The 26311-nt window shown below is 45.8% G+C and overlaps 1 protein-coding gene across 1 annotated transcript in view; it reads left to right on the top strand.

Annotated features, from left to right (window-relative positions):
• Positions 1 to 7193: 7193 nt before the first annotated feature.
• The window catches only part of ISM1 (isthmin 1), a 159044-nt gene continuing 139926 nt past the window's right edge, over positions 7194 to 26311 (top strand). Inside the window, exon 1 of the mRNA XM_069234109.1 lies at positions 7194 to 7937. Coding sequence (XP_069090210.1) covers positions 7821 to 7937 — 117 coding nt within the window. The 5' untranslated portion in view covers positions 7194 to 7820. The remainder of the gene's footprint in view (positions 7938 to 26311) is intronic.

Below are 26311 nucleotides of genomic sequence, written 5' to 3'. Positions count from 1 at the left end.
GTGGCTGACAGAAACCAACTGTTATTTTGTCCTGCCTAGGCTATTGGACTGCAGCTGCAGACTGCAGCAACCTTTTAGTTCTCATGTTATGAGAGGTCCAATAGTTTTTCTCACCTTGTCCTGTGAGCTTCTCTGTGCACCCGTATGTCGGTTATCTCTGCTGTGGTTGCTCTGTCTCCCTCATTCATGGCTGGGCAGACCATGACATTTGCGCTGGTAGTATATTATGGAAAGCAGAAGTCTTAGTGTCCTTGCTGGTGCTGTTAGGGAATGCTGGTTGTACTTTGCACAGTTCTCAGATGGTGAGCCAAGGTAGACTAAGCAAGCAAAATGCAAAGACCTCTGCCCAAAGAGAAACCAGGGAGTACAAATAATACAGGCCAGAAGCCTGGTTGCTGATGAATACATTTCTCAGGAGACTTAGAGGAAAACTGCTAATGGCATCTGGTACCCATATACCACAGACCCCGACTAGGTATGATGAGGGTGACTTTCTAGACTGCGCTCAGTTTTGACACAACTTCTTAGTGCCGATGTTGATGCTCACTTTGAGATCACCCACCCATGAGGATCACCACACTGGGGCCCATGACAGACCTCAACTCCTATATATGAACTTGCTCAAAGGGGTCTGTTCTCCAGCTGCTACAGACCCAGAGACAGACTGTGAGCCTATCCTGAGGGATAGTGCCAAGACACACTTGCATAGTAAGTAGGATATAGGCCAACTCTACTCCTTACAGCTCCAGGTGACATATTTTCTGCTCCTTGGCCTCACTCAATGCCTTCGCTTCTAGCTTCTGACCATCTCGTAAAGCTACTCATCTCCTCTGGCTAAATGGACAGATCACTCTTCTAAGCGGCTCTGTGATGTAGGGATACTGGCAGTGTCCCTTTCTCCTCGGTGATAGTGTCCTTCATTAAGCCTCTCTCCCTAGTGTTCCTACTGACATGGTAAAAGAATAGTAAGTCATCTGCTGGCCTGAGAGGAGGCTTCGTTGCCCTTAAACACCAGCCCTGGAACTTAGAAATCTTCTGTAGCCCACTACTTTTGAATGCCTAGATACCAATCTGCATGAAATTCTAGAACACTTATCTGGGGAATGTCGCAATATATATATATATATAGGGCTAGCAAACTAGAAATGTTTATCATCTGAGCCTATACTGCTGTGGGTTGTCTGGCTACAGGGAATGGCTTTCAACACGCACTTAGCTACCAAGACATAGGTCACGGTTCTGTAAGTTTTGCCAGCAGGATGGTGGAGGCAGGTGTTCCACTTGGAACTTGCAAGACAATTGGTACAAAAAGTAAGCCGGGCATCCCTCAATTGGCTGACACAAAACCTGTTTGTGCACATCTCTAGGATAGAATGGAACAGAAAAAGGACAGAGATTATTCTTAATTTTCAAAGGAGTGCTGTTTTCCTCTTTTCTTTCACTGGAGCCTTGTCCACTACAATGGCCTTCCAAAATGCTCTAGGGAACGCCTTCAGTCTACAAGATCTGTCCATTCTCCATTTTGTGAACTACTCACCTAGAAGATACCAATTTAGATTCATATGACTACACAGTGACAGTGACACACCTGCCCTTTATTCTGACACACAATGCTGCTCAAACATGCATACACCCTCCATTGCACACACAAATGGAGGAAAGGACTTGGGTGAACAACTGTCAGAATCGATCTACTAGCAGGGCAGGCCAGTAGGCCTTTCTCTTTATACAGGTAACAGGAAAAAAGTCTGCATCCACAACTAGAATTATCTACTGCCACCACTGTTAGTATTTTCCTGTTCCTCGAGCAGGGGCAGTTCCTCCGCAATGACGAAGGAGCGTCACCCCACTGCCTCAGAGCCAGCAGCTGAAAAATAAAATGATATTTGATTATTGTTTGATTTTTCAGCTGCTGTCGCTGAGCCACCATGTGCAGTAAGGGGCGGGCCATGGGAGGGGGGAGAAAGAGTGGAGTGAGTGCATGTAAGTGCGCATGTCAGTTTGGTCAGCCGTTTTAGGCAGGTCAAACTGACAGGCACACTTAGGGTTCTGCAACCTGGCTGTGTTGCACAGCGGGGATGGAGAAACAGCACAGGCTCCAATGCATTGCCTGAGCGGCAGACCAAGCAGCTCAGACCAATCTTGATGCTGCTCTCATGCTAGTTATAGCATGAGAGCAGCACCAGGATTACATGGGGGAGTCTGTGCTGGTGTCCCATGGACTGCTCGGACACTAACACCATCGGGAGAGCAGTGAGGCGACCAGCGGCGGCGGAGAGGTACTTTTTTTTTTTTACTTTATTTTTTATTTCATTGCCTCCAATTCCCTCCCACCATCCTCCCCCCAGTCCATTCTGTCCCCCTCCCTTGAGCTTTTTGGTGACCGCTACTACCTTCAAGTAGGCAGTAGTCAATTTCAACTAAGAATGATGCTGTTGTGTGCCCCTTCTAGACTACACGGCCTCGCTCTAGTTCTCACGTTATAACAAAGGCCTTCAACATATATGCAAGGTGCTAATATTCTTTGAAGCACAAAAAAGGCAACAAAAGGCACAGAGGCTTGTTAGGGTGAACTTGGGGAAGGGGTGCACACTCAGTAGTGCTTGGACTAGAGATGCGGCTGGGCAGTGCTGCAGCACCCCCAGAATAAACGTGCATGAGTTTGAAAGGAGAATAATCAATAAAGAGGCTTATCAATTTTTTCTCCTGTACCATTTTCGTTTCATTCAAAGACAGAGATCAAATGCCTAGCAAACTCTCCTGGCACTGTCTGACGACTTATTATTTTTTTACATGGAGACTTGTGTTTACTTTTCCCTTCTCTTACTGCAAAGTGGGTTAATTTTGCAACCGAGTGGCAACTCTCCTGCACTACAAAGGGTGTAAAAGGAGAATGCTGCAGTATGTCAAATTTTGTCTAACACACAACATAAGTGAAAGACTTATAAATGAACTTTACGGATATTTCAAAGGATATAAGCCGCAGTTAAAAGAGCAAATAATGCATACTGTTTTTCTCTAAGTCTGAATTGTGATGGATACAAAGTTTCTAATAGGATCAAAACAAACCCAGGCATGTTACTTGTGTGCTAAATATGCAGAGAAACCAAATCACTACAAGCTAGAAGTTTAGTAATAGAGCTGCATGGCGTATTGCAAATGTGATGGACATTTCAAGAGGAAATTTCAATGGAATATGTGCTTTGGTACATGGCAGTACCCTGACACTCCATGCTTTCCTCATATTTGGGAAAATGTGCTTCAAAATGTACCACTGGACACATACTACAATCCTACCATACTCCTGCTGAATGGACGTAGCTCGTTCGCTAAACTTTTCCTTTATGTAGCACTTTGTTTTTTCACAAACCTTGTGATGTAACCTTGATTGCAGCATCCCCGCTGAAAAAAGTGTCCCAGCGTCACTGTGCACACTCCTCTTAGCTGTTCAAGGGACATTTCTGCACCCTCCCCCACCCTTATGGCGATTAAAGAAAAAAGTTTCTGATGCCCGTATTTAAGAACAAAGACAAGTGAAATGTACAGAAAGCCTTTAGAATAATTCAGATTTTATGGAGAGCCTGGACATCAAGGTACAAATGATGCCCACGTGAAGGAATTGGGAGATCCACTGATAAGATGACCTCCTAATTATTCAATAATTTTTAGAACTACATCCAGAGCTCAATCATATACTACGTAATGAATCTGGGGTGCCCCCTTGGCTCTTCATTGATGTATGAAAAGTATATTCAATGTTGACTATGTGCATTCCCCTTGTTCCTTATGTGAGGGCCAGTGAAGGGTAAAGGTATAAGGGAGAAAGTGATGTATAGAGCTGTGGTTTGCCCATTCAAAATCTACTTAGAGTTAGGAAGGATTGAATGGTATACCTTTAACTTTATATTTGGGTTTCTTCATCCTGCTTTTATAACTAACCTTAATACTGTACTGGCAACTTTTTTATCTAACTTGTTATGAAAAGTGGAAATGTTATATTGAAATCTTTATCTGCAACATGGCTAATACTGTACATTAAAATAACCCAAGTTACTTAGGGTAAAAACTGGAGATCCCAGAAGAAACCTGCAACAAAGTAGGCCTAATACCTGAAATCCAAAAATTCAGAAACCAAAAAACTGCAAATCCGCCTGCCTGTGGATCAGAAGCTAAGATCTAGAATAACATTACAGCAGACCCGAGGAAGGCTCCTTCATACACAGCGTTTCCGAAGTATGAAAGAACTTCTATTGTGACACCAAAATAGTGGACATGTCCAGTTCCAATTAAGAGTACTTAGACCACCATACTTAACTCTCAGTTCATTCCATTATTTATTTGAGAATCCTCAAGCCAGTTTTGAACACCAACATATTTGCATTTATAATTTTGACTTTACTTTTATTAGTTGCTGGGTGACTGTTTCAAGATTAACACTACAATTTAGCAGTGCATATGAATATTCTAACACTGACTCATCGTTGTAAGTTCGCCATTGATCAAATATTTAGTGCTTGGACACTGGCTTAGCGTGGTGCATTTCACAGAAAACCTTCTCAATAAAGATTGCTTGCATACATAATACGTTTAGCAAAGTCTGTACCTCAGCTATGATTGAAAAACAGACCTGTTTCCTTTCAAATTAAGAGTAAATAGGGTTTTGACATTTCTTTCTATGTTGAAACGATATCATTACACATTGCTTATGCTAATAATTTCCCCACATATTTTTAGTACTTGCTTCTAGCAATCTGGGTTCAAATTAGGTCAGTGTGTGTGATTGGTTAGTGCTAAATTAAGTTAATATATTTGCAGTTTATGCAAGCTTAAGGGGAATGTGGTCGTGTCAAGTTTTTTTTTTTATTACTGAAAGTTGAGCCTTTGAATCAGGGCATGCTACGGGCTGCAGGTCAGCTCACCTTGATGTTGCTTATATGACTTGGCATGGGCCCCACCAAAATTTGGGTAAACCTAGAGTCCATGATGGGAATGTCCAGCAAGTGATGAATATAGAGTGATGATGACCCACAGAGAGAGGAATAAATAGAAAGAGGTCCTGAAAACCCACCTGCAGATAGTAGCAACATAGCCACCAGTATCAATTAACCTATCGCCTCCCCAGTGCAAAAAAATGTTGCTCCAGCCCACTCCTGTCACAGCAAAACCTTCCATGTAGTTTTAACACAGGAAGCATTTTAGCAGGCCCCACTTGTAAACAGAAGAGTGCAGGTGAAGGCCTTACAAGGTGCTATTCTTGATGCAGGTTCGAAGGTCTGTAGAATACATTGAGATCCTTTGTGCTCTCCTTGCACACCCTCTCTACAACCCTTAGAGTCTCTCCCAATATACGACGCTGAGATCCAGAGCACTCCCCCTGAACTTCGTGTTATCTTCCTGTAAAATAGCTCTGCCCCTTGAAGAGTGCTACAGGCACACTGCCAGGGAACCTGGAGCGCACTCTATGCACGGTACCTCTCAGAGCCAGGCGCGCTGTGTACAGCTCTGAAGACATGGGTACTCTGTCTATAAACCTCGGGGACTCTAAGCAAACTATCCTTGAACCCTGAAGTGAACTTCTGGTATATTATCGCAAGAGTGTCAGAACCCAGATGTGCTGTCCCTTTAAAGTATCATGGAGAGTGGAAGTGCCCCCGTGCACTGTCTCAGAGATTCTAGGATGCTCTCCGTGTGTTTACATCTCTGTGTCTCAAACATGTATTCCTGTACAATGCACTACTCTGTCTCACCCTATACCTCTCACTATATCCTCTACCTCCACTTTGACTCATTCAAAACCTCATTGTCCTACTATGATCTCCAAAACAACCATTTCTACACTCTGCCCTCCTTGGATCACCCCAAACCTCATTTGAGTACTATGATATCCCAAATAACTATTTCTAAATTCATCCTCATGTATCCCTCCTTTGACTTACCCCAAACCTCATTTTCCTACTATGATCTCCCTAATCCAGTGGTTCCCAACCTGTGGTATGGGGACACCTGGGGGTCTGCAAAGCCTCCTCAGGGGGTCCACGACCGCTTACAAAATGAAGTAATATTAACCAATTAGGTCCCCAGCTTTCAGTAATGACTCAGTTGCGGACCACAGCTTCCAATAATGATTCAGTGGGGGTCCCCGAGTTCCAGTAATGATAAAGTGGAAGTCCACATAAGTCAAAAGGTTGGGAACCACTGCCCTAATCGATTTCTGGGAGACTATTTCCTCCTTTACCTCTCAGTTTACTCATCCCAAACTTCATTTTACTACTATAATCTCCACCTACCACTTTCTAGACTCTTTCCTCTTCTATCCCTCCATTATCCTTTTTAAATTCAACTAACAGACTCACATGTCCACCACTCAAAATACTAATCTACCACTAATTCTTTTTGGGTTCCAGAATAGCATTCTACTTGGGGAAAAGCGCGTTGACGCCTCGTCAGTAGTAAGCGCTATATAAATACATGCTATTGCCCTATCTTTGAGGCCTTGTGATGCTTCATGTGTTCCTCTTGTATGTAGCTGGTCTCTGGGTTGCTCCACACATCTGCCCCGTCCTCATCAGAGTGACCCCTTCTTCCACACACCTTCCTTGGAGAGCGGAGGTTCGGGGGCCAGAGATGCCGGGTTGTGGGCGACACTTCAAGTTTTGAACCAAATGCCAGTCGGGAGACTGAACTGAGATATGTGAAGTCACTGGAGCGTGAAGGACACCTGAGGCGTCTGCACCCTGGGGCTGTCCCTGATAGAAGTAGCGGGGCTTCAGACTCTGGTCGCAGCGGGACAGGGGATACAGGGGTGGGAGGAGGCGGCAGGCAACAGGCGCTGGGAGGGGAGGAGGGCGGGTGGTACAAAAACAGAGAGGCGGCGCCCCCCCATAAACACAAACACGGCCGGCGGGCGACCTGCACACACCGAGGGCGGAAGGGGGACTGCAGAGTCCGAGGCTGATCACTGAGGAGAGCCCGGGGGTGCCGGAGCCTGGAGCTGCGGCCAGGGTAGCCTCACTACCTGCGTCCGTCACCTGAGAAGCTCCGGAGCGCGGGGCTCCCGCAGGGTCACCTGAGGAAGGGGGCGTGAGGGAGCCCAGCTCACGGCGCAGGGGGAGGATCCCCCGGGCTGCACGCTGACCCCACGCCTTGCACACACCCCCTGCGCTGGCTGATACCAGCGGCCACACTCCTCCTGCCTGGGAGAGCAGCCTGAGGCCGGCGTGCTCCGAGCACCTCCAGTCCGGAGAGCCGGGAGGAGACGCAGCCCTCGCCGGGCAGGGAGCGGGTTTCATCGCCCCCTCACTTCCAGCACCCCCGTCTGCATCCTGACTGCCAGCACCCCCGTCTGCATCCTGACTGCCAGCACCCCCGTCTGCATCCTGACTTCCAGCACCCCCGTCTGCATCCTCACTGCCAGCACCCCCGCCTGCATCCTGACTGCCAGCAGCCCCGGGCACCCCAGATGCCCTGATGTGACAGATGCGCCGATAGTCGTTGGCAGCTGGGCTGATCGCGCATCTCTCCGGGTAGCTCTTGGATTATCAACACTTTGTTCACAAATTCCACACCGGCTGTCTTCGACCTCCTCCTCCCGTTCTCGGATCTCCCTGGGGCTGGTCCCCCGACCTTCCCTCGGACTGTCCACTCCCCTCCGGAGGCTGCTCGCGGATTCCCTCGGCGGTGCCCCCTCCTGCCCCGCGGTGGCTCCCTCTCGCTGCTGCTGCAGTGGCGGCGGCGGCTCCCCCACCTCGGACCCTGCTGCCGATGCGGAGGGCGGGGGCCCGGCCCCCGGGGGGCCCCCAAAGCCCGGGAGGATCCGCAAGATGTTGCGGCTGACGGCGGAGCTGCTGCTGCTTCTGGGTCTCCTGTTGCTTACCCTACACATCACGGTGCTCAGGGGCATCCCTGGCAGCGGCACCAGCGTCAACCACAGTACCCAGGTGAGTCCCGCCCAGCTTCGAAGCAGAGGCATGTCCCATCAGAGTTACGTGTACAGCCTGCTTGCAAGTGAAAGGACGGGCTGCATAGGTGCAGGGGACACTTGCTGCAAGCATGCAAGGCAGAGTATAAATTGCGTGCACTGCAGCATTTACATAGCGCTTACTACCCCTATCTGGGGCGCAGAAGCGCTTGCCTACATAAGCAGTATACTACACCATGTAAGGTGTTTGGTTGTAATCCTGTTGTTTTTATTTTCATCCTATGTTATTCTGTGTCATGCGTGATGACCACCGCGGTGCAGTTCGCGGTTTGGTGTTATGGAACGCAGCGTGTAGCAGACTGTGTTGGATGACGAAGTGTAAAAAAAATATACATGCGCAGTTTTATGGTTTCAGTAAGCTATGAGCTTTGAACAGCTCTGCGGGTCTCTGTGGTATTTCATGCGGGTCTCTGTGGTATTTCATGTGATATCGTCTGCTTAGCTGGTCACTGCATGCAGAGGACGCATGCTGCAAGCATTCAGCTGAGGATAAACTGCATACGTGTAGGGGTGCTTGCTGCTAGCTTGCTGGGCCAAGGATAAACTGCGTACACGCGGGAACACTTGCTGCACACTTGCGGGGGCCTAGGATCATCTGCGTAGACGCAGGGACACTTGCTCCAAACATGCAGGAACGAGAACACGCAGCATCAAGCAGGAGACACTTGTTGCAAGCATGCTTGGCAAAAGAAAAACTATGTAAGAGCGGGCGGTGCTTGCTGTAAGCATGCAGGGCTGAGGACACGGTGCATACATGCATTAACTTTTGCTACAAGCATGCAGGATAACCTGTGTACGTGAGGGGGACGACTGCTGCTTATTTTCAGCTAGTGACGGGCTGCATGCACAAAGGAAGGACCCTGTTGTTACTGGGTGCAGACAGGTAGAGGGGGGCTCAGCCATAGTCACATCGGCAGGGGATAAACTGGTCACTTCGCTTGCGGCAGGCATGCAAGGGGTCACTGGAAACTAGCATGATGGCGGTCACACTTGCTGGTGCGGGTTCAATGGTTGTAGACTTGTGGGGGCAATGGCTGGCAGATGACAGACAGGTGTGACTAGCTACAGATATCCTGGGGAGGGTTCGTTGGCTCCACACATACATGTGCTGAAATACTTGTTCCATGCATATTTGGAAGGTCAGTGGGTGCAGACATGCCAATCGCTGGCTGTTGATAGGCAGGGGAAGGTTGCTCGGTCCAGACTCATACGAGGATGATTTGCTGGGTCTAGGCCTGCAAATGGGGGGCGGGGGCTCACTGCTATACTCGTGCTGCCCTCGCATGTGGCGTCCATGGCCAGCTGTAGGTCAGTGGCTGAAAACACTCAGGAGTGAGGCAGCCACTTCCCGCAGAGAAGCAGGGGGTCCCTCGGGTGGGGCAGCATTCAGACATGCCAGGGGCACCATTATCTAAAAGGTGGGCGTCTGAATCTACTAACTTTACAGGGGGAGTGGGACAAGGGTGTAAGAATCCAATTATTCAACTTCCCGTTAACAGCAGCGGCAGAGCTCCAAGTCGCTGCGGTTCTTTCCGACACTTCTCGCTTCGGCTTGACTAAACAACTACTTGTCAAAGCCTGCAGCAGTGCCCTCGTGCATCTGAGAGCAGAGTGCTCGCCCTGCAGCTGCTCACGTGTGTGGCCAGGTCTCCCTCTGCGGGGCTCTTCCAGTGTTTGTTATGATGGTCTCAGCTTTGATGTCTCGGTAGCTGCGCACAGTCCCCCCGGGGCGCCCCCTAAAGGCCACGGTCCGCTCCGTTCTCTGTAGCGGGCGTGCGCGTAAGTGGCTGCTGTCAGCGCCTCCTGCCTGGACCCCGGAGCGGATCATGTACCCCTTTATTTCATGCTGCTTGTCATAAGTATGGAGTGTTAACTTCTGGTATCTTTTATGCTTATGTTAGTTTCCCTGCTAATTATGATGGCTATTTCTGTGACGTAGCTTCAATTAGTGCAGCAAGTGCAGTGCACCGGCCCTGGGCCTCAGAGACCCACTGATCCCTGACAATATCTATATTTTATAATTCAAACAGCCACAGTGTTGCCCATTTCCTTCCTTGCATTAGGGACCATGACACACTTACTGGCCGTTATGCCACTGGGTTACGTGTAACACTTGGGTGAGCGTGAGTGTGCAACACACTTGTTTTCATCTTTCAGGCTTTGGGGGTCATTGCCCCACTGCTTTTCGTAGATATTTTAGGTGTATTCAGGAACCTCCTAAGTTGTGTAAGCATTGTTGCATAACGAGTTGCAGACGTGGTGCGCAGTGAAGAGGCTACTTATCACAGTAGGGGAAATTTGTTGGGGTGATCATCTTCTTGCAGGTTTTAAAGAGGATCGTCCTTTTCCACCTCTTGAAACCCCCTCCAGCCTTTTTAGCGCCCTTTTCCAGTTGGGTGAAAAGGGGCTTTCAGACCCCGCACACTTTCTGACTGGAAATCCTTCAAATGTGCTCTTTCAGTTTCTGCAAGTTGAAGTGCTCGGCTGATCCGTTAAGGTATTAACGGACACTCCTGCCCCCCCCAATTCCCCCCCCCCCCCCCCCCCCCCCCCGCCGCTCTGAAATTCAGCCTGTGACACTTGTTAGTACCTACGTTCCCACACACGTCTCTTGTTTACAACCAGGGAGTGGTGGCACTTCTCCAGCGAAGGTGTTATGGGTTAAACAGCCCCTTACCTAAACTAGAAGCCGAAGAAAGCTCCGTTTGATGAAGACTTTTATTCCCACAGGGCACTTCCGTGGACGGTTTTTGTTGGCGTTGACTACCTGGGGGCTGGGGAAAGTGCGCCGCAAGGGGCATTATTTATTAAAAAGGCAACCCCGGAAGGGCACGTTACAGACCTGCATCTTTGTAAATACTCTTCGTGACCGGCACTCGCTGCCCCTCCTTAGCGTCTGCATGGAGTTTAAGCACGATGTTTTTTTTGGGTGGGACATTTGTATGAGGCTTCCTCGAGTTTCAGTGAGACAGAGAACCTTTCCCACGTGGTTATCCCCAGTGCCAGCTTCTCTCCTCACAAAACAGGCCCTACGACGTGTCGGCAAACCACCCTCCCTTACACAAAGTGCACAATACGTAGTCATGAGTGCGAGCTTCTCCCTCACAGAACAGGCCTGGCCTGGCATCAGCAGTGCAAACCTCCATCCCTCACACCAGATGTGCTTTACGATAGCAGCACTTTGTTCCCCTGCTTCACAGTGCAGTCACTGTATGGCATCAGCAGAGCAAACATCCACCCATCACACCAGATGTGCTTTACGAAAGGAGCACTGAAAGGTTCTCCCCTCGGAGCAGGCCCAGCACGGGCATCAGCACCAAGCTCCCCTCCTCCCAGAAGAAACCCACCACAGGAGTACTTTACTGTTCCATCGCACAAGACGTTGCAGCATCGCATCATCAGCGCGGCCTCATCCCAAAGAACAAGTACAGCACCACAACAGCTCTGCAGGCTACAGCATGGCAGCAGCGCTGCAAGTTTTCTTCTTCACAGAAATAGAAAACCAACCGCCTCAAGTTAAACAACTGACAAGACTGAAGTAGTGCTCTTTGGAAGGTAAGTCTCTGCCTGGAACTCCAGCAGGTGGCCAACTAACATCAAACCCTCACCCACCCCCACCACCCACGCAAGAAATCTTGGAATCATCCTGGATGACCAGCTCGACGTGACAGACCAAGTAAATGGTGTGGCCTCCACCTGCTTCCACATCTTTGGGATCCTGCGAAAGCTGATTCAAATGGCTATGTGAGAACACCAGGAAACTTTTACATCAGCCCTGGTTACCAGCAGACTCGATTACGGCAACACACACTACACAGGAAACACTAAGGAGATCTAGATCCAGACTATTCAGAACACTGTAGCAAGACTCATCCTCGACCCACCTCAATGCACCCACCTCACCTCCGAGAACTGCATTGGCTCCCAAACTACAGAAGCACACTACTCAAACTGCTCACACACTCGTACAGGGCACTACACAACACTGACCCTGCATACCTTAACTGGCGCACACTGTTCTACACACCTCCCAGGCACCTCCCCTCAGCCAGGCTCTCACTGGCACACGTGCCTTGCATCCGCAACCCCACCCGTACCTTCTCCTCATCTCTTCCCCTTAAAGGATGGAATGACCTCCCCCCCCTCCCCCCCCCACATCAGAGCCTCTTCATTGCTTCTTGAGTTCTGCAGGAAGCGTAGGACTTGGCTCTTCAATTAACCTCACAAGGCAACAGGTACCTGCAAAGCACCTGGCTTCCCTCATGGGTGATTTGTGTGCTAGACAAATATGCATAACAGTTACAAAACCGCAGCAACACTGCAAGCTTGCATTTGCAAATAACAGGACCAGTAATGAAGCAGCACTGCTAGCTTCTCCACCCCCACACAATCAATGAACAGTTCGACAGCCATAGTGCAAACTTCCACCTTTACATAACATGTCAAGTATGGCTGTCGCAGTGGAATCCCCCCTAGCCTCAGGATAGGTCTCGCACAAAATGATTAGCACAGACTTCTTCACGGAACATGTGCAGCACGGCAGCAGAAGTGCAACTGCACCGGCGATGCTTCTAGGGAACGCTTAAAATATCCACACAGAGGATTGATCCAGCCAAGTTACACCCAACGTGCCAGAAAATCGGATTTTCAATGAAAACGGAAATGCACCTTAGGCATACCGATTATGCAATCAACTTCATATCTCATTTTTAATGTGTTAGAAATCCATGCTAGGATGGCTTATCCTGTAGAGTTGCATCTGTTCAGGTTTAACCCAAATGTTCCAGTGAAGTTACTGCAGATAAAGTAACTGAAACAATGCAGCCCATGCAGGCATCATTAACTGATGCAGGAACAACTTTGTAGGCTGTCAACAAGCTCAAAAAGAGAAAGAAGGGTGGTAGGAAATGCCTTTCTCTCTTCTACCATGCTGATAAAAGCTTACTTGGAACCAGTGGTCATTCGTCAAACGTGGAGTCTGCATGTTGCAAGCTACTTCTGCATTTGATGCATTAACCTGCTAAGCTATATCACCGGCATCCAGACATATAGACGAACGATCAACTGTAGCTTAAATACATTCCTCCCAACTGCTTACTCTGTTGACAATGAAAACTGAAAACAACTTGGAGAGGAATGTAATAACGTTGCTCTCTGGAAACTGTTTCTCATGCAGCTGTCAGTGGAAGCACCTGGAAAGGTAACATATTATACAGTAACGTTTTCATATGCACTTAATACAACGTAGAGATATTAGTAATAACTTCAAGAAATCCCTACCAAAAGACCACTTTTACCATTTTTTAATACTGATAATTACAATACTATTTTAACTTGCTTCATGGGGGAAATATATTGCACAATATTTTAAGGCACATTTTTAGGTCTGAATTTTGACAGCACAGCTATCAAACCAATCTTTTGCTTGCAATACCCATGAAATGGGTTTTGAGTCCTCCCCTTTCAACTGTTGGCTTTATTTGGCCAGTCTCTTCCAGTCATTGGCTGTAGATTTTGTCAATAATTTCTTGGCTCAGGCCAGTTGAGTAGTCATCTCTCACCTAATGCAGTTGGCTGTTTAGGTGTATCCATCTGCCTTCACTCCAATTACTCCCCAGAATAACTCATTTTATGGGCTACAATAGGAAGGTAGACTGGGGAGACCTGCTGGTATCAGAATATGTGACCTTCAGGTTACCAACAATTCATAACAGGGGCTGCATTAGAGATGCTGAAGTTGGGGTAAGGGTCTAAGTCTTCGGGTTGCAAAGCCAGCAGCGTACCATTAGAGCTCTGCTGTTTACCATCTGATCTTACACGTTAATACAGACCTGCACTACCATTATAATTAGTGTTGCTCTCTTGTATCCATGCAGAAGTGTTTCCCTCTTGTTCTTGTGTAAGTAGCACTACTGTTGTGGTTGATTATCTGTGGTAGCCAAGCTGTGCTCTTTTTCATGCTGACTTGGGGTTCACTGTTGGATATTAGCAATTTAGGTGCAACAAGTATATCGGCACCAGACAAATATGCTTAGCTGTCTCTCATAATTTTTTATTAACTTGGTATGGCTGACACATGGCTTTATGTAATTTGTGATCCATTTTGCCAGTCCTGTATTTTTAGCCAACAATACATGGTGTTATTTGTCTCCTGATACTTGCTGTGTTAAAAGTGAAACTACAAGCACTTGAATGCAACATGTTGAAAGTGTTACCAACATGGGGCCGCTTGGCTCTTGCAGCAATATATGCTTCATGTTCTCAGTGAAGGCTAGAAACCCAAGTCAATGACCAAACAAAATCACAGTCTTGCATGCTGATGGAAAGCAAAGAAACAAACAAGGGACTAAACACATTGAAGGTAGCCATCAACCTCATATACCTTGACTAAAATCAACCATATTGGAAGAGGAACAAACCTTTCTTACTGGTTTAAGTTCTAACTGTGCAGAGAAACATGAGATTTTTATTATAATATCCTAGCAATCAAAATTAGGTCTGGTCTAGAGATAACTTTAGCTGTTTGCAAGCCTTTTGTAATTAAGAAAAATAATACACCATAAAACTGCTATTAACAGAACGGGTCTTTGGGTCAGCCTTCTTTAATCATTAGATTTGTTGTAAGTGCATTCGCACTTTAGACCGGGCAGTCATTTGGCATGCTGAATGTCAGCCATGATCTGCTGGACACTGTCCTTCATGGGACTTTGCGCAGCTCTGAAGCTTCATGGTGGGTGGTGTGAAAGTAACCACAAGGCAGTGAAGCCAGAGACTCAACATGTAAAAGTTCTGCACAAAGAGAACCTCCCCCAGAACAACACACAGAGGAATCCATGAGCTGGGTCTGAGGCCATTTCCATCACTTTGTTGTACTCAGCCCACGTTGGGCTTATTTGTCAGTACTTCTCGTCCTCATAAGTGTGGCACCACCAGTGTGATTAATCTACATCCCTACCAGGAAAATCTGCTCTTTCTTCCAGCATCTTGTGTACTAAATTGCAGCTCTGGCATTTCCCACTGCTCCTATGGCCGTACCACTCTGAAAGCATCTGATCACTGCTCATGTAGAGAGTCTCATCCAGGTCATTCCACTATTCTGCCACTAAGTCTTCATTCAGGAACTGACACTGCTGCTAATGAACCAGACCACGGCCTCCAGTACCTTCACTTAGATACCCTCTCTAGGACAGGCAGAGAGCACTGGTGCTACCAGGACTATGCCCACACAGCTAACAAGGGTCTTAGATGTCCTGAGATGACAGCAGGAGTATCTCTGTCCCACCTGGCATCACTCTCTGTCCAGTGTCCTGGTGTGATCATCCTTCTTCGTTTTGTCCCATCAGTTGGGTTGAAGTGGCTGTTGGCACTCAACACCCTTCTGCACTGCTCGTTGCCTAACAATCCACCATCCTGTTGGTCCTGTTGGCCACTTCTGCAAATAACACATACTTACAGAGCACTGATGATCTTGGTGCCAGTGTATAATCTGTGGACCTCTCCTGTGCCAAGCATCATTTAGTATGTGATCCATCAATGGTTGCAACCCGGGCTTGGCTTTAGCGCTGGTTGCGTCCTCTCCCCCCTCTCATGACCTCCTTCCTCACGAATTTCCTCACTGGCACCCTTTAGCAGTGCCCCTCGTCTCTCCATAGCCCATCTGTGATATACATTTCAGTTTTCTATAGTACAAATAGTTCACTCACACTCAGTTCTGTGATCTGTATGGTGCACGTTCTTTGCAGCAGGCACATTAACCCTCTGAGCTACAATGATGAGTTAAACTGCCACTAGACAAAATTCCGATCTCTCACCAGCAGGAACATCAATCAGCAGAGTCATCTTGACATTTTTATTGTTGCCTGAAAACTGCTTGCAGAGGAAATTCACCTGCTCTTAATTTTAAACCATAAGTTATTTTTAAACACTGTGGCCCCCCCTTCCCCCACCAAAGTCGGCGCCTGGGGCATCTGCACCAGTCGCACTGCCCTAAAGGGTTCCCACTTTGGAAGGTGGTGTCAGTGTGGGGAGACTTTTGTAAATAACTCAAGATTTGTATAGCATAATGAAACTTTTAGCCTCATCACTTCTCTTTAGCAACGGTATTCTATATTTTGGTGAAAATGGCACATTTAATTTTAGCCTTGAGTTAAACCCTATAAACCAGCCCACGTTTCCATTCTCTCTCTCTCTCTCTCTCTCTCTCTCTCTCTCTCTCTCTCTCTCTCTCTCTCTCTCTCTCTCTCTCTCTCTCTCTCTCTCTCTCTCTCTCTCTCTCTCTCTCTCTCTCTCTCTCTCTCTCTCTTCCTCTCTCTTTCTCTCTCTCTCTTTCTCTCTCTCTCTTTCTCTCTCTCTCTTTCTCTCTCTCTCTCTCTCGGTTTGGCACAACGTTTAAAATATCCCTGACCGATGTGAGACACCGAGGAAGTCCAGGAGCAGGGCTACAGTCCGGAGGTGACCCAGGGTCCGTTCTCCGACCTTTGCCTGCCAAGAATGTATGGAACACGGGTATGGAGGGAGAAGAGGGGAGAAGCATGGACGTCATTTAGGGGTCGCACCTGCGACCCCAGACCTCAGAGGTGACAAAATCAGTGCCAGGAGCACTGGGCAGATCGTACTTATGGATGTTGCTTGGGGCCCCACTTGTTTGTTTTCAATCAGTTTTTTTTATTATTTTATTACATTAATAGTGAATAATAACATGTTATTCACTATTAGTGTAATCAAAAATGGAGTACAGTTAGCTGGAATATGACCCTCCTTGGTAGCCCAGGTATGTAAAAAATACTTTTAAGTGTATGTTGTGTGCATGCTTGCGGGTGAGAGTGTGCTTATGTAAAAGAGAGGAAATGGCTCGTGGTGTCACTTTCACTATCCCTGGTATTTTGGTGAATTAACGTCCATGGGGAGAAGGGCAAATGAGTGGAGAGAGAGGATGGGCACAGTGTGGGAGGCTAAGCACTGTGGGGTGAGGGGGCTATAGGGTAGAAAAGGAGAACACAGACAGGGGGAGCAGGGACAGAAGTGACAGCCGACCGCCATAGCTGCCTGGTGTCTGTGACAATGTGCTGCGGTGACGGGTCTCTACATTGACTGTACTAGGCCAGGGTGTGGCCGCCATTACAAGACGATCAAGTATCCATGTTATAACGTGGCAACCTAAGAATATGTGATAGAATTTAAGATATTTCTGCTGAATCCACCAGATACTAATTTCTTGAAAGATATACTCCAATAGTTTCCGGCAACTGAAGGGTTCTCTCCATTATGCAAAATCTTAACGAGCGGCAAAGGGTTCTTACAGCCACCTTCTTAAAGAGCGCCTAGAAAGCCGAGTAGTTTTTCTGACGCTGTCTTTGTAGTAGTCCTTTGCCATTAATGGCTTGTGCCAAGTGCACAAGTACTCCGCGTTGAAGTTTGGGAAAGTGCTAGACTTAAAAATACCCTATTGGAAATTTAATTTGACGTGTATCAGTTTATACCATATCAAGTTCAGCTGATGGAGTTTTGGACACTGAAGTGCATGGGCCAAGCAAAACGACATAATTAATATACAGCTCAACGAAAAAAACGTAAAAAGTTAGTTTTCAGTGGTCTTCATTGAGCTTTGAATTTTGATCCGAATGTGGGCGCTGTTGCCGTATTATACTGTGCCATTTTCGACTTTAAACTCTCCTTTGACTTCTGAGGTGCATGAAACGCTGGGTAAAACGCTTTAGCTGTGCTCTTGCCAGACACAGATTATTTTTCTTAAAACTATATATAACACCACCGTGCACCTTTGTGCTCGAGGTGAAGGCCTCCATTTTACCAGAAGACTGAAAGCGGCCCTTTGTGGTCATGACGCACGTTTATGTGACATGACCTCTGACCCGCAGGTCTGGGAGGGTGCATTGCCAGTCACAGGCTGTGCTGCTAGTGTCAAGCCTTGAGGTTAGATTGCTTCACTTGCTGTGTGAAAACAAGCTGAGTCCCACCATGACCTACACACACACACAAATATATATTTTCACTGAAAAAAAACCTCAAAGGTTACAGGGACTTTATGGTTAGGAAATAGAATTTAAAAAACCTTAGAAATTCACTTGAAAAACCATAGGTCACAGGGACGGGATAGTTACCTTCTAAATTTACTTGCACAAAACCATAGAAATTCATCAATTATAGTTAGTTATCTCAAGTAACTATAACTCATGGCCTAATGTACCTATAACTCGCGCCCCCGCCATGCACAGGTTTTTTTTCAATAATTTGACTGCTAATGTTTCACTGATATTTTTATTGGTGTTATAATAGTTGTCATGAGTTCTGTAATATCTGGGGTAATTAGCAGTGCATGACAAGGGCGCAAGTTATAGTTACCTTAGGCCACGAATTACAGTTACTTGAAATAACTCTAACCATAACTGCTGAATTTCTATGGTTTTGTGTGAGTGAATTCAGAAGCTAACTATAATGTCCCTGTAACCTTTTTTTTTTCTTCCAGTGAATTTCTATGTTTTTTGTTTTTTTTAACATAAAGTAATCTTCATCACTATACGTTAATCTGATATGCACCGCAGGGCTTCCCTCCAGCCAGCCCCCAAAACCACTCAACCCCACATTGCGCACGGCCTTTGGCCATGCACAGTGCGGCTTGGCTGAAGAGCCTGTTCCCCTGGGTGTGAGAGTGTCTGTCGTTGTGAGAGTGGGTGTGAGTCTCTGATTACGCTCCAATAGATAAGATGCGTTCACCTCCACAAAGGATTTCGGATTCTTTTTCAATATAGAATCGCGGAGTAAACACACGTGCTTTGCCTTCGCCAAGCCCAGGAGTTAGGATCATTTGTGGAGCTTCAACTGGGATACCTGCTCAGTTTATATTTGTAAGAGCTTACTGTTGAGGTTTCATTTCTGTGAAATGAACATCTAGGCCAGAACGGCCTGGCCTTTTAATAATTTTTTGGGTGGGGATTTTGGCCCCAGGACCCCATCCCCCGGGACTGGCCTCATCATCTACTTTTTCTTGGGGGGAAGGGGTGCAAAGACTGGCCCCCGGGCCACACTACCCAGGGCCCGGCCATCAGTCTTAGTGCCCAGCAGGGCACGCAATGTGTGTGGGGGACGGTCCCAGCTAGCGCCGCCCCTCCTGCAGGAGCTGGCATTGCTTTTGCACACCGATAGCTGCTAAACTTGCAGCTCCCTGTCTGCAAAAGCAATTGTTTCCTCTGTTTTCCTGCCCATGGGCAGGGAAACAGAGGAAGCCTCCCCTTCCAGCAAGCAAGAGGTGTTTGACTGCTCTCGCTTGCTGGAACCTGAGTGTTTGCTGTGACTTGGCATGAACTGTCAAAGTTCCTGCCAAGTCACAGCAAACAGCTTTGTCCCGGAGCTGGGCAACCCGGGACATAGCAGGAGCTGGCCCCCCGGGCCTTTATTGGCTCCTTGAGGGGGGCCATGTGGCTCCCTCCTCTAACATTTCACTTACCCCAGGGGAAATCAGAAATAGTGGTCCCCGGGGCCAGAGGTCTGCAACGGACCCCCTTCATTATTTTATTGCAACCCTGGGGCTGTGGGGGGACTGAGTGGACCCCGGCATCTATTGAATGTTTATCCCTGGGGCAGTGGCTGCCCCCCCCCACCAACATGTTATTTAGCTCCAGGGAGTTGGCGGTCCATGGGGCTCTGGGGGAGGCCATATGGGCCTCCCCCACATAAGATAAACATTTTGCCCCAGGGAGGTGGCTGTTCCCTGGGCACAGGGGGCCATGCTGCCCCAGCATATATTTGTGTAATCTCCCCAGGGAGGTGGTGGTCCCCTGGGCTAATATAAGCCCAAGGAGGGGGCCACGTGCCCCCCCTTCCTGTCTTAAAGTTCCCAGGACATGGCCCACCCGGGGGGGGCAAGGAAATGGGTGGGAGACCGCCACCCCCTTCCTTTTTTTTCTTCTCAGGAAAATCACAGGATCTGCCAGTTTTCCTAACATTAAAAAAAATGCTTTTTGGCTCTGGCGGGGTCTGTAAAGGACCTCTAGACCAAGGTTAGGGGCTCAGGGTGACCTTACCTTTCCCCCTTATCAGCATGGGGGCAGTTGGATCCGTGGAGTATCTGCATGCCCAGATGTCTATATTTTTTGCCATTTAATATATCTAAAACTACTGAACAAATTTACACCAAACCACAAAAAGCATGCTTTCTGGACCAAGACCCAGCTTTCTGCAAAATCTGGTGTGATTCCGTCCAGTGGTTCGGGCTGTAGCCGTGTTCAAAAATTTAAAAAATCCAACTTGACATAGAATAGGGGGAAAGTGTTTTTGAACACCCCCTTTTTCTTGGCCCCCGCTTGATGGATCACTCTGAAACTTTCAACACAGTAGCTGAACCAACTAAAGTCTAAGTTTTGAACATTTTGTGAAGATTGGCCAAGCAGCGCCAAAGTTATTGTCAAAACACAAAATGCTCTGTCTATGGAAATAAATGTTCCTAACTATAACTACCTACTGGCAACTGCGAGTAGGTAATATATAAAACACGAGAATAGTAGGCCTAGGTATTCTCTAGGCTCCCTGCCTTAAGCATGTTTATAGAGTGCAGGTTTTCCCAGTTTTGCTATCACTATTTGGAGAGTATATATTATCAAAACTGGGGCTAACTAGAGCAGGGTTTCATAGACTTAAAAAAAAAAAATCCTAGTTCTCAGGTGTTAGTCAATTAAAGAGAACCAAGGCTACAACTCCCAGAATGCATTAGGTTGTAGAATAAAATCCCAGGGCTGTAAGCCCTGGTGGCAAGGAGTATCTGATAACTTTTAAATGCAATGTGATTGGAACGCCGATGGCTTCCTAATGCAATGTTTAAATCTAGGCCTTCTGGCTCACTTGACTCTTAACATATGGGTTTGATATGTAATCCCAGCAGGCACCTGTTCAGAATTGGCTTCTTTCTCAAAGTTTTCTTATGTCAAGCATGATTGTGTCTTTGATTCTTTCTTCACACCCTTTTCTGGTACTAATAAATGCTCACATCTGTCATGAGACAGCATGGAAGCTCTGGGATAGGGTAGAACTGGCCCAAGCCTTTACACTTATTTAAACTAGGTACCCTAACAAGAATGTAGAAACTCATTACAAGCTTGCACACACCACACAACATAAAATGTGGCCAACCAACAGCAGTACTATTGCACGTTATAAAAAAAAAAACTTCCCCAGGGTGGTGGCCCTTCATGTTAAACTGGTGAATAACACGTTTATAGCAACAGGAGAAAAACATTCAAGTCCCGACAAACTGCATTTTGGTGACATGAAAGTGAGCTAGACAAAAAAACGGATTCATGCATCAGTGGCACCCTGTTGTTGCTGTGCCCTGCAGCAGCAAGCTACCCGCAGCATGAAAAACAATACTTTCACATGCTCCTAAACAGGAGTGTTTGTCATGGTCCTTTTACATGTTAAATACTGCTTAACAAACATTTTAACAGCTCTGACATCGTGCTAGCGATGATATCATTCAGGTTTTACCCAAAATGGCTGTCAAATGACCTATTTTGATCTCATCTAAGGTATCATGAGGAGTTATGATTTGCTTAGTTAACCATACCTCTGGCCACTATCTAGGGTTTATTTTGGTATTGTTTTGGAACCATAACTTCACTTTAGCTTCTCACTAAGCGTAATAACGTACAAATTCAAACCTAAAAAACACTGAAATCAGAAGTTATTGGTTAGGAGCACAATCCATAACTTGCACAACAGCCATACAAACCATAAATCGCACATTAAGGGCGATGGTTATGACCTCACCCTTAATGGAACTAACATTGGTGTAACTAAAATGGAGATGACCCCCATTCCCTCCAAAGAACATAGAGGGGGGCCCCTTCAGACTCACTCAGGCCAGGTGCTGTGCAGAGGGTGCCCCCTTGCGCTCGAATCCCCGCTCCACTGCGGGGGTCTTTGTCAGACCAGTGGGAACCAATGCAATTAAATTCATTTTACAGACTAGATTAGATATCATATTACTCTTACTGACTGGACAGAGATAAATATGAATGTAGAATCATTAATTGGTTTGATTATGTTTTGTTGTGTAATTCCATTTCACTTTTAGGTGTTACATATTTATTTGTATAAATATTTTGTGGTAAAGCATTACATTTGGCGTTTAAGTTATGCTTCCCATGGCTGTTTGCGAGTTACCATAACTGTAGCTTCCAAATTTCAGTTGTTTTTTGGTTTTCATTCATAACCATGTTAACCATAAATTATCGTTAATCTAGTTTTCTTAATGAATTGTTATTTTTTATTTTTTTTAAATAATTTTTTTAATTGTATATACCTGTTCTAAGACTTCCCTGCACCCAACAGTTTGCAGGTGGTTGAGCCCCACTACACACATTCTTCAGTTGTGTGGAGTTGGCTTGGGCGCAGGGCCTGTCTTCCATTCAGGCGATGCACCAAACCCTCCGGGTGTAGCTGCAGGTTGGTGCAGGGTTTGGCCCCCAGCCAGGCTCTGCCTCCAGACCTTTGTAGATTGCAGTACACAGTGTTGGATGGGCTGTAGGGCCTGGACTGCAGCCTAGCCTTGCTCTAATCCTGTCATGGGGCCATCAGCAAGTGCAGTAGTAGGGCTCTCAATGCTTCATCTTCTTGTTTTTCTTCTCCCCTCTCCCTTTTTTTTTTTTTTTTTTTTTAGACCTGGGGCTTCTGGTAGGCTCACCCTGCCCCTTATATCCTTTTTCCCCAACACAGTGCTTCTTGCACTGTGGTGGGTAATGGGCTGCAACAGTAATTTTTGTGTGTGGTTCCGCCAGTCACATTGCAGTGGATTTGTGAATCCCATGCAGAATTTGTAAATCCACAAATCTGCGGAAAATCCTTGAATTAATTAATCCAGATGGCTCTAAAATTGTGCCTCTTGCCAAAACCGACATTTTTTTAATATACTAGTTTCTAAAAATACTGAAACGGATTTACACCAAACCAAGCAAAGGCACTTACTTGAGTACATTTCTACCTTATAAGTGATGCTTTTGAAAATGAAGGAGCAAAGATTACCATGAGAAAATGGGAACTGGCATGAAAAACCCAAAGTGGATGTACTTTTTTTTTTTAATGATTTGGGGAGATCCCTTAAAAGGTTCCAACGTTGGTGAGAAAATATGAATCGCCTTTTCAATGGAAACTCTGACACAACCATAGCTAAATATATAAATGTGTATATATCTATACACACACACACAGAGTGACTATACAGGGGTGAAATGACACACCCTCTTTATAAGGGTTTTTCCCTTTCTAGTGGACTCTCTCAGCTTCCCAAGCCGAACTCTGCATTCTGTCTCCTAACCTCACGAGTGGGTTTGTTTTCTGTCTAATAATTAATTTGTAGTCATTAGTGTCTCACCATACTCCGCGTTCTCCTGCTTCAATGCTTTTTCTGGTAAGCAGCCAGAAAGATTTTTCATTATTGCTGACTGGAGTTTGATGTTTGAGTGTTTGTTTGTGTTGCCATCGCTTTCCCTTATGTCATGCAGCCTTTGCCTGAAGTGCTGAGATGCCCTTCCCTCTAGGTGGAGGCGCACGGTAATAAGTCGGAGTCGTGCTGCCTGGAGGCTGGAGATCTTGAACTGTGTCTGTCTCAGAGTAATGAGGCCTGGCTCCAGGGTCGTCTGTCCCTTTGCTGAATCCGCCCTGTACACATGATGCTCTAGTCCAACTAAATAATCTCACGTCGCTTGCTCTAGTGGCCGCTGAGTGATGAAGAGGGAGGTGTTCAACGTGAGAGAAAACATTCAAGGCTCTGCCAAGGATGTGGGCAGTAAGCTGATGACATCAGTGGTAATAAGGCATCACTTCTCATGCCGCAACACCTTCCCCACGTCTCTTTACCTCATGTTCTATTTCTTTTTCATTCTCCTCACCCTTCATTTGTGTTAATGTTTTCTCTTTTATGCTGTTTTTTCTCTTTCTCTGTATTTGTTCCACGTCTCTTTTCTTTGTCTGTTTTTTTTTCTGTATCTATTATTCTCTTTTACTGTCTTTCATTGTCTGCTTTTGTCTCCTCTCTTTTCTCTTTCACTCCTTTTCTTTTTCTCTTTCATTGTCTTTCTCAGTATCTTTGTCTTTTTTTTGTTTCTGTCTCCCTCTCTTTCTTTACTCTTTGTCCCTCTGCCTTTCCTTTCCCTTGCAGCAGTGCACAAAATTCACATTTTTAAATAGAAATTCCCCAGGCATGTAATTTCTGGTACTTAAAGTGCTTCTGCGAATGAGGACATTTTGCAAACATGGTGTGATTTCCTCATTTGCAAATTGGTAGTAGCAGTGGGTTTGTTTACTGGCAAAAGTGGGAGACCAACCACAAACTCAAATGTGTGGGTCTTTACTATTCTGAAAACACCCGTCAAAACCTAGATCAAACGTGGTTCTATGAAGTTTCAGAGCAGATGCAATATAACCAAGTCCACTGATATCTTGCTATGTTTTTAGAAACATTTGATCTGTTTGCGCTAAAATGTTTTTATGGGAAAATCTCCAGATTATGCAGCATATGATGTTGTGGGACAAATCTGGCAAATCCCTAATTATGTGGAAAACCCTGCAGCCGCAATATTGCATAATTCCAGTGGATTTGAATATTACCCAGTTATGGAACAGGGTTATTTGTGTCACAAGAACTAAAATTCAATAGCTCCTTTTGAAATGGATACACATGTACAAAGAATGTAACCATGTAAATCATCATCAATAAAGAAACAAAGTATTGCACAGAAATGGAGATGCAACACTGAGCTCCCATGCTACACACATTATATACTGTTTCCAGTCTAACTGATTGTGAATGTTCTGCTGTTCACTATTAAACTTAAAATGCACAGTTCGCCACCGCTAGCTGATCTAGGGTGACCATGTGTCCTGGTTTTTCACCAGCTATGCCAGCAGCTTTTGTTAAATTTAGCTCATGTCCTGGTTTTTTTTTAGAGAGGGTCACCTGAAAACGATGGGAGGTGTGTTTTTTATGTTTTCCAAAGCAGGTACAGTTAGCAGAAGAAAGCAATTTACTAACAGGCGTGATATTGGCTTTAAAAAATTGCATTGTATTTATGTTCCTAGTGCCTCTGCTCTAATTCTCAGCTGATGAGCGCCATCAGACTGCACGCTCGGTTGAAGTTAAATTGTAGTCCCTTTTCTATGTTTATGAAATTTCCCAGTTTTTTACTTTAAAATTCAGGTCATCCTAAACTGATCACTAGTAAAATTACAACCAACAAGTTGGATAACCTGAAGTCTGCAGGGAAAGAAAATGGAATTTTAGAATGCCAGGGCGTCTCAGTTAAGATGAGGGAGTTGTAAATGTTTTGCACCTGGTTTAGGATTTGCTGTTACCTCATGGGCTTGCTGGTACTGAGAGGGCTTGCTGGTACCTTGAAACCTGGATATATAAGAATACAAGGGAACTACCAATACTGGGTCAATGTTGCGATACTGCAACCCACAATCTATTCCATTATTACGGATGTGATATTAATATTAAATTCACTGTCTTTCATGATTATTAAAAGGGAATTCCCTACACCAGAGTGATCATCTAGATGTGGTGCGCAGCTGTCTGAAAGTTCACACTTGTGCATTGATCACCCCTGATGTATCTCATAAGCCCCGAGGAAGTGACTCATAGTTATGAAACATGTATTGGCTGTTCAGTTTAGATCGGGATTCATTTTGATACTCCAATTAAACTTTGGAAATGTATTGAAAATACTTTTCAACAAAAAATTGAAGTGTGTGTGTGTGTGTGTATGTATGTATGTATGTATATATATATATATGTGTCACCATATCACCGAATGTTTCATTACCTGTTCTGTCTCCCAACACTGACCTTTTCTCTCCATAGACTATCAAGTCAAACGCGGCTTATGTCTTTTCTAAATGTTCCATAGATTATGATACAACACACAGCAGCCTGATGTTCGAATCCTATGTATTATATCCACTTTTAAACACTCCAGGATGAATTCCACATACAAACAAGCCATGGGATTGGACGAATACATCCACAACATTATTGGAGCCAATTTGATCTTATTTTCTAGATACTCAAGATCCAGTTATTCACGGCAGATAAAGTGTTGTGTACTGTGAGGCAAGACCAGCAGATGCCCACAGAATCTATTTCCATTGATTTGTAAACTAGAGTCATCTTTAAAACCTCAAACTGTTGCGCCAAAGGATGCAACAGATATATATTGCTAGATCCTATTGATGTTTTTAATTGGCTATATGGGAGGCAAAGCAGAACGCAGCCCCAAGGTTTTTATATATGTCAATCTCTGAGGTTCTAAACGTGGCACAATCTAT

Source organism: Pleurodeles waltl, chromosome 5 (genome assembly GCF_031143425.1).
Source record: "Pleurodeles waltl isolate 20211129_DDA chromosome 5, aPleWal1.hap1.20221129, whole genome shotgun sequence".
Taxonomy (NCBI): domain Eukaryota; kingdom Metazoa; phylum Chordata; class Amphibia; order Caudata; family Salamandridae; genus Pleurodeles; species Pleurodeles waltl.
This window is presented reverse-complemented; position numbering and strand designations above follow the sequence as displayed.